We start from the raw sequence: 8728 nt of genomic DNA, 5'->3' as shown, positions 1-8728 counted from the left end.
CAACGTTCGTTGCGACAACATTATTTAATTTTAACATTAAATTAAATACTTAATTTTAATTTCGATAAAACTGCTTGTCATGTATTTCTTTGACACATTAATTCCGCGGCATGTAAAAATTAAGAGAGGATGAGAGGATTTTCATGTAAAAAATAAACTTAAAAACGAAAAAACAAAAGAATTAACGCTGTAAATTTTTAAGTGGAATTTCCATTTGCAACGAGTCGTTAGCGTGGCGCGCACAACAGACGGATTCCGAATGTATAAATAAAGTCCAAAAATCATGTCGCATTCAGCTGTTTCCTGCTGCATAACTTTGTTTAACTTGTGTATTCTGCATATGAATGAAGAGTGCCTTTTATTCTGGAATCATTCAAAAAAGTTTCGCTTGACTTTACATCCGTATTTCATAGCCTGCGTAGGAGAATAGGAGCAGAAAATATGCTCAATTTATGATTTACGAATATAACTCAAAACTCCTGTTAATTATTTTAGAGCCGCATTTCTCCTTTTAGGATGTTGCCGATAAGTTAAGCGTAGGAGTACGTACATCTCGGCGATTACGTCATTATGCAGCTAATTGCCGGTCGGCCGCCCAGATTGTTGCGTATTTAGCGAGGGTTGCTGTCGGGATACACAATAAATAAAGCGGTTTTCTGGAATAAAACGAAGCTAGCCGAATGCAGACCATTCAGCCCACTTTATTCTGGAATACGCATACCTCACTCTATGCCTGCTATCGACCGATCGATTTTTGGCCATTTTACTTATACCGCCAATGGGCCAGTTGACTCACCCAATAAAACCTTCCCGTGTTCCTTCAGCGCAATATGGGTGGAAGGATGAAGGGGATGAGACACAGTGGCTTTCGGGTTGTTATCCGGAATCTTGGCATACGACCGGCTAAGTAAGCTGAAATAACGTTATTTTTTTACTTAGACCAAAGGTCTGGCAGAGAATGTCCAATGGCATTAAGTTCGCCTTTTGTACCAATTATAATGGCATTAAAGCTTAAATAAATGAGTAACAACAATGTGACACTATTGGCACAAACTTCGAACAGTTCGCTCGGAGCAAGTTAGTGACTTAGTGACACAGGCGCAAGTGCAGGACAGTAGCGACATTAGCTTGCTTCGTAAAGCGGAGTTTTATAAGATTTTGTACTTTCCATTTCAACTAAAATATCTATTTTAATGTCACGTTGAGACCCTTGTTTCTCTACTTGAGCTTTTTTATCAATAATACCCATGGAAAGAGTGTCCTGTCCTCCATTGCGCACTTTGGCCAACCCTACCCCTATTTGATTCATACGAGCGATTAGCTCGGAATGCGCAATTTCGCGTGTTAATCGATTCCATTACGCGGTGTACGTATCAACCATCCGGTATGTTTAACAATACAATAGAATACTACGGCTAAATGCCCTAACGCGTAAATCATGGGGTAAGTAATAAGTAGTCATTTAGTAATGCCATTATTGCAAAGATGATACCTCATCGTGATTTACAATGATGATCACAATACGACCACTCTGGCAAGGTACTAAATAGGAAGAAGAAAAGATGTCCTAAGATTGTACCTACCTAGTACCTACAATAGGCTAGTTTCCTAAAAAAATTTTTTAGTCCGTCATGTTTAATATCAAAAAATATTGGACACATATATTTTTATTTGTCAATCTAACAAATAATTACATAGTTATGGTGCGTTGAAGTTCCGCACGACGTCACAACGTGCGGCACTTTTATGCACGCATTGACGTCACGGGCCTCTTCTTATGAACTTTGGTGCGCTTTATCTCTTTAAATTTTCATTAGCTAGTTTGAAAAAGTGAAAAATACGTGTAGAGTATTTTTTGATAAGTTAACTGACGGACTAATTAAAACTCTTGCTTTTTGACCCAGGAAACATCCCTATTAATTTGAAGTAAATTATAGGTAGGCTAGTTTGTGTATGAGTTTGGTGTGCACTGTTCATACAATCATAAGAGTAAATCCTGTAGTATCTACGAGTATACTAATATTATAAAGCTGAAGAGTTTGTTTGTTTGTTTGTTTACTTGAACGCGCTAATCTCAGAAACTACCAGTCCGATTTGAAAAATGTTTTCAGCCTATTTATCAAGGAAGGCTATAGGCTATATCCCATCACGCTACGACTACGAGTAATAGGTGTAGAGAAAAAATTAAAAATGTTGCGAAAACGGGTTTTCACGCGTACGAAGTCGCGGGCACAGCTAGTAGTTTAATAATCCTATAGCGATATTAGATATCTGAACCTAATATTAAACTAAATTTTGGTCATGATATCTGATTGAAGAAGCTACGATTAATATTTACAAAATTGTGCAGTTAAATCATTTGATTAATATATTTTATGTAATTACATAAATGGCCTTACCTACTTTAGTTTATCATCGAAATTAAATAACTCGCAACCACTATCTAAATGAATATAATTAAGAGATAATACCATTCACTTCGCTATAGGTACTGATAGCCTATTATATCGTGAAGTAATTAAGTAAATATATCAATCAAAGTAATTTGTATCGTCCTACGTCTTATCTAGTTCGCGCGGTGCTATCTGGTGCCGTGCTTGTGTTTAAAACTGAATCTTTTGCTACTTAAATATTGAAATAGTGGAATATAACGAGGGACATCTCATCCAGGTGATCCAGGTAAGGTTGTGTTTGGCTATTTTATTTTATAAATAGGTAATCTCATAATCACGATGTTGTGATTTAACTGTATAATCTTAGGTAAAGAAACAGGTGTCTCTACATAATATTCTTAAAGTTTGGTTTTCAATAACTAAGAAACACTCAGAGTTATCACTAAAAACTTAAACGTACGTTAAAAATTTGCATAAAAAGTGATTTCCACTCTAAATGACAATTTAAACAAGTGTTCAACGCCCGTTTAACTCTCTTTCTAGAGCCTTGATTACCGGAAAACGCAGTGTGGGACGTTCACCCACAAGGTGGACCGATCTCATAAAGGTGCAATGGATGCAGGCCGCGCAATCATAGGGGGAGGCCTATGTTCAGCAGTGGACGTCCTGTGGCTGAAATGATGAATATTCTAGCAATTTTTAACGTTTGAATGGCGATATTTCAGGAGCAATGTCATGTCTGACGAGCCCATGCCCGGCGTACGCTCAAGGCGCCGCCGGCGCAGCGTTCGCGAACCTCATCACGCACCTGCTCGCTGCTCAGTGCCTTATCTCCGAAGACTGGCCCCAGGACCGCACTGATGAGGTTTCAGGTAGTGATGCTAGAAGAGCCATTGGTTTACGCTAGAAAGGTACCTAAGTTTTTCCTCTTGATGACACAACTGCTTTCAGCAAGAGGTCTTTCTTGAGAGTATAATCTTTTTTCTTTAAATATTTATCAAAGTCACAGTGGTTCAGTAAATCGACTTGAATTTGTACTTCAGATTCTTCTATCTATCTTTTTGTGACTTGTGTTCGGATTGACTTCGACAAATAGATCTAAGGCTGGGTTGTACCACCTTACATTAACTTTAACAAACGTCAAAATTCTGTCAAACTCTATACAAAAAGCACGGGTTATCGGTCACCGTTAAAGTTAGATTATGATATTAATAGATTAAATTCATAATTTTCGTGTCCAACTCTAGATGGAGACTCTTTCGACTTCATCATCGTCGGCGCAGGCACGGCGGGGTCTCTCCTGGCATCCAGGCTGACGGAGGTCGAAGACTGGAAAGTGCTGCTCTTGGAAGCTGGCGACGATCCGCCTATAGAGTCCATTGTAAGTTTAAAACGCCATAAATTCAAAGGCACCTCCTTTTAAACCGACTACGCCAGAAAAAGGTTATGTTTTATAAATTATGAGTATCTTTCAAAATATGAATGCCATTTCGACCGCCATACTTTGCCATATTAAAATACATAGTTATGCTTGTTAATTTCAGATTCCGAATTTTTCTGGAGCTACTCACAGAAGCATACACGCGTGGCAATATTACACAGAAATAGATAATACTACCAACAGAGCGAGCAGAGACGGAAGGTCTTTTTGGCCTCGCGGCAGAGTCCTCGGAGGCACTGGATCGATCAATGGGCTGCTGCACATGAGAGGCAGTGCTGGAGATTACAAATCTTGGAACTTTGACGGAGAGTGGGACTGGCCGACTATTAAGGAATACTTCAAAAAGTCTGAAAAAATAGTTGATCCATTCATCCTAAGTGACCCTGAACTCAAAGAAAATTATGGAACGGATGGCGAATTTGTTATTGATCAACTGAATTTCACACACCCTGAAATAGTTGACAAACTAACGCAAGCTTATGAAGAACTTGGACTAAAGTACTTGGATGACATAAACGGCCCTAGCCAACTGGGCGTAGGCAAAATAAGAGGAGGCAACCATAAAGGCAAAAGAGTTAGCACGGCCACCGCTTTTCTCAACCAAGCTAAAGACCGAAAGAATTTGTTCGTGTTAAAAAAATCTTTCGTTACTGAAGTCATTATTGACGACGAATTCTTTGCTCGAGGTGTTAAAGCTGTCATAAAACCGGGCATCGGAGTTACATTTAACGCTAATAAAGAAGTAATTTTATGTGCTGGAGCAATAAACACGCCAGTGCTACTGATGGTATCTGGCGTGGGACCTAGAAAGCATTTAAGTAAGTTTGGTATAAGTACTAAAGCGTCTCTACCTGTTGGTAGAAATCTGCAGGATCACGTCAGAATACCGATTCCTGTAACAATTGACACAGGTGCTAAATCAAAAGACGAAATATACTGGCTAAGAGCAGCCGCTCAATATTTGCTAGATCAAACTGGACCGCATGCTACAAATTACGATCAACCAAACGTAAACGCTTTCTTAGCACTTTCTGAAAATGCTACATTGCCTGATGTACAGGTAGATCATAATTATTTCGTACCAAACACTTCATACGTTTACTCAATGTGCTCGGATATAATGTCTTTCCAAGACAACATTTGTAAGCAATTTGAGAGTTTTAACGAAAATAAAGAATTGATTATATTCTTTATATCACTGTGTAGGCCACATTCCAAGGGTAAAATATTGTTGCGTACCAAAAACAGCTCAGATTTACCTAAGATATATCCGAAGTACTTTAGTGACAAGCGGGACATGGAAACTTTCGTCAAAGGCATACAAAAACTTACTGAGATAATTAACACCCCGACTTTTAAAAATGTTAAGGCCGAGTTGCGAAGGATAAGTCATAAGGATTGTGATGAAACTGAATTTGCTAGTGATGAATATTGGGAATGCATGGCAAGAACTGTTACGTACAATGTTTATCATCCTGTAGGAACAGCTAAAATGGGGCGATCTATGGATGATTCGTCGGTTTTAGATTATAAGCTGAACGTGTACGGAGTGCAACGACTAAGAGTGGCAGATGCCAGTGCAATGCCGACCATACCAAGTGTTAATACTAATGCTGCAGTAATGATGATTGCAGAAAGGGCAGCAGACTTTATAAAAGAAACATATGAAAATAGTCACATAAAGGACGAGTTATAACAAATATTGAAGAAATCTAACAAGTTCTTACATAAATGCAATTAATACCAGTTAAGATAATCTAGAACAAATTATAATTGAAATAGGTAATACGTTTTGAAATAACAGTCAGTAGGTCGTAAATTAGCTCTTAATGCACTGTTTTAGTGTTTATTCTCATGCATTTCTTCTACATAACTAGTTCAATTTAATTGAAAACCGTTTAGTAACACTTTGTGTATCGATAATAAATATTCCGGAGTATTTAAAATAAACTATTTTTTATATTTTAATCTAAACTATCCAGCGGAAAGTGAAATCTATGTATGTAATCTGTAAACTTATTTATCTATGAAAATCTGTCAAAGAAGTCACTGCTGTCAATCCTGCTAAATGCAATGCAATGTTTTCTAAGAAATGTTTATCTATTTATTATAATTTTCATCTTGATCGCGGTGTTTGAGGCAATTGCTTCAATTAGCATTCTTGATAAAGGTCTGGTCTCATTGCACAAGAATTCTGTCGGGCTTCAGTTCTACATTGATATTGAAAATCAGGATCGATTATCTGGCTGTAGTGTGCACTCTTTGGCCAAGGATTGCTGCTTGACTGACCCCGAAGAAGACTGCAATACCATGTCCGTGTTTGGTGGCTATAATTTTATAAGACCCAAAGACCGGGAGACTCTAATTTTCGTGTACCCTGTTATACATCAGCATGACCAAGTCGGATACTGTAATTTTGTGCTAGACTATCAGTGCGGGAGAAATAGGAGGGCGAAGAGACAGAAAGTGGATATAGTTTTTGATACGCGAATAAATACAGAAAGAGGTAAGCGTAATAATTTACTGGAACATTACATTGGAGACAGGAGCAAAACAGTCTGCGATACTTTGGACCAGGATTCCTTGAATGATTGTGAACCGGTGGACTGTAACTTAAAATATTCAGGACAGAGGCCGTTCTTTGATGGTTACGTCGGGAAGTGTGTTGAAGCGTCGATTTGCGAGTCCAGTCCAGATAATGAACTTCCCGACGTGGTGTATGTACCGAGCATAAATAGTTGTCGAGACTTGGAACACCCGCTGACAGTCGGTGATATTTACGCAATCAGCACTGGAATGGGAGTGGTGACACCATCACCCAAGCCAGATGAAGTCAAAGTCGAAGTGAGATCAAACTGTTCAACGATATCTCAAAATCTCAAGTTACTGAGAGATATAATGTACGGGAAGTTGTGTCCTATTCTGAGGAGCGATATGACCGACTATAGTAAATGCTGTAAATCGGCTCTGCTATCCATAGTGACGTGTATTGTGGGCGTGTGTGCGTTGTTACTGTCGTTTGTATGCTGCGTTCAAACATCTGTATGGGTGCACAAGAAAATCACAGAGGGGGGTTTTAAGGAGTTTCTGGAGAGCTGTAAGGGAAAATTTAAGACTTCAAATAATAATCAAAATCATAACGATCCCAGAGTGAACAGCGAAGTCAGGAATACTCTGCTGCGAGAGGTGATAGTGAGAGACATTCCAATAGAGCTGAGGGAGAGTATAGTGAATGTTTGTGAGAGAATGGGAAAGAAAGTGAAAAGGAAGAAACGGTACAGGCGAGCAGATGTTGGGAGCCAAGTGAGCCTCACCCAAGTGGAGTATGACGTCAGGACGACCACAGGCACTTCCTCGACGTATTCGTCGGACGACTGCGATGAACGACATAAGCTATTGCAATAAAGATGGTTGCCCAATCATTTTATTGTGTTTTCATATCATACCATACTTTAGTGCTAAGGCTAAGGCAACTTCAATGGATCTCTCGAGAAATGTATAATATAATATTAGGTACCTATGTCGCACCTGGCCAGTAAAGAGGTATTTCATTGAAATTCATATCAAATACTCAACAAAATCAAAGTTATATGTATATCTACAGGTTTATACGGAACCCTTGGTGCGCGAGTCCGACTCACACTAGGCCGGTTTTTTCAGTTAACTTATAGTCTTACTTATTTATTTTTTTGCATTTATACACTTCGATTTTAATAACGTAAAACGAAAATTAATCATAAAAGCAACATTGTTTATTTTCCAGTTTTATGTTTCATCTAACTAGATCTTTAGCTTTCGGTGTAAAATACTGCAACTACGTACTCTATCAGTATTAGACTTGACTTTTATGTTCGTAAATCCTGCAGCTGAATATGTTACAATACAGGGTGTGATACTTCACATCTACTGATGGGTGGCTTATAGGATCCCCTTCGCCTAGGGTAAATCTCCCTTGCTTATACGCGTAATAGAATTCTCAAGAGATTTAGGTATTGCTTGATGCCTTTTATTAACTTAAGGCTCTGTTACATACTCGTACGTAACCCTTTATTTCATCTACCCCCTTCGAGCTTGCCACCGGATAGGTGGCGTTTAACACCCCGGTGGTAAATGTCACCATTTCGTTTCATCTGGCCCCTTCGAGCTTGTTACCGGGGTCTGTGTTGTGAGCATGACGTCATGTTTTCAGTCGATTTGACAGTTCTCGTCTCAAGCTGCGACACGCTGCTTTGAAACACCTCAATTATGATTGTCAAATCGTGTGGAAATAACGTACGTTCACCGTACCTCGTTCATGCAAGTGTACAAGAAGCCTTCCTTAAATTCCATTGTTAAGAAAAGTGGCCAACATTTTTGTGAAACGCTTTTGGTAGCAAGGTACATTTTTATTACAAGTTTGGTCAGATGGCTAGAAGAAGTACTTTTAATAAAGGTCAGTAAACATTTTTTAATAAAGGTCAGTAAACACTGTAAGAATAACCCAACTACATTACTCTATGTATACAGAAGGTTAATAAATTATAATCAATCATTTCACCTATGAAAGCTGTGTGTTAGGATATAATAAAGATGCTAGATAACACAAATAATAGAGATAATAGTCTTGAAAGAATTAAAAAAAAATTGCTAGGTTTGCTCCTTGTACAGTCACCGTCATAATATACTTCATGAAAAGTGGCCAAAAAGTTGATACACAATACAACCTTATTCCAACAGTAACAAGGACGTGTTGCGAACTTTTTGGCTACTTTGGGTGTCACGAATAATTGACGCTGACTGTACAACAAGATGCGATTCAATTTGTCTGCACACAGCTGTGTTCTCGTTTGCTAATATTTGCATGCAAGTTTATACATAGTGTTCTTAGTTATGTTTTGAAATCTGTATACAAGGC

The 8728-nt window shown here is 38.5% G+C and overlaps 1 protein-coding gene across 1 annotated transcript; it reads left to right on the top strand.

Moving 5' to 3' along the window:
• The first annotated feature begins 2558 nt into the window (after positions 1 to 2558).
• Positions 2559 to 5849, top strand: LOC114355339 (glucose dehydrogenase [FAD, quinone]). The gene is made up of 4 exons (XM_028308137.1): positions 2559 to 2679; positions 3119 to 3265; positions 3641 to 3774; positions 3938 to 5849. The coding sequence occupies exons 2-4, from the start codon at positions 3124 to 3126 to the stop codon at positions 5528 to 5530; spliced, it is 1869 nt and encodes a 622-aa protein (XP_028163938.1). The 5' UTR covers positions 2559 to 2679; positions 3119 to 3123; the 3' UTR covers positions 5531 to 5849.
• The last annotated feature ends 2879 nt before the right edge of the window (positions 5850 to 8728 follow it).

This window comes from Ostrinia furnacalis, unplaced genomic scaffold (assembly GCF_004193835.3).
Source record: "Ostrinia furnacalis isolate ACB-3 unplaced genomic scaffold, ASM419383v2 OfSCF2392, whole genome shotgun sequence".
NCBI classification, from domain to species: Eukaryota; Metazoa; Arthropoda; class Insecta; order Lepidoptera; family Crambidae; genus Ostrinia; species Ostrinia furnacalis.
The sequence above is the reverse complement of the archived record's forward strand: the minus strand, read 5'-3'. Positions and strand labels throughout refer to the sequence as shown.

Bases quoted from the DNA above. Each gene is read 5' to 3' on its own strand.
- LOC114355339 (XM_028308137.1), top strand. From the start codon at position 3,124: ATGTCATGTCTGACGAGCCCATGCCCGGCGTACGCTCAAGGCGCCGCC. The intron at 3,266-3,640 runs GTAGTGATGCTA...GTCCAACTCTAG, and splicing joins CCGCACTGATGAGGTTTCAG to ATGGAGACTCTTTCGACTTC. The intron at 3,775-3,937 runs GTAAGTTTAAAA...TGTTAATTTCAG, and splicing joins ATCCGCCTATAGAGTCCATT to ATTCCGAATTTTTCTGGAGC.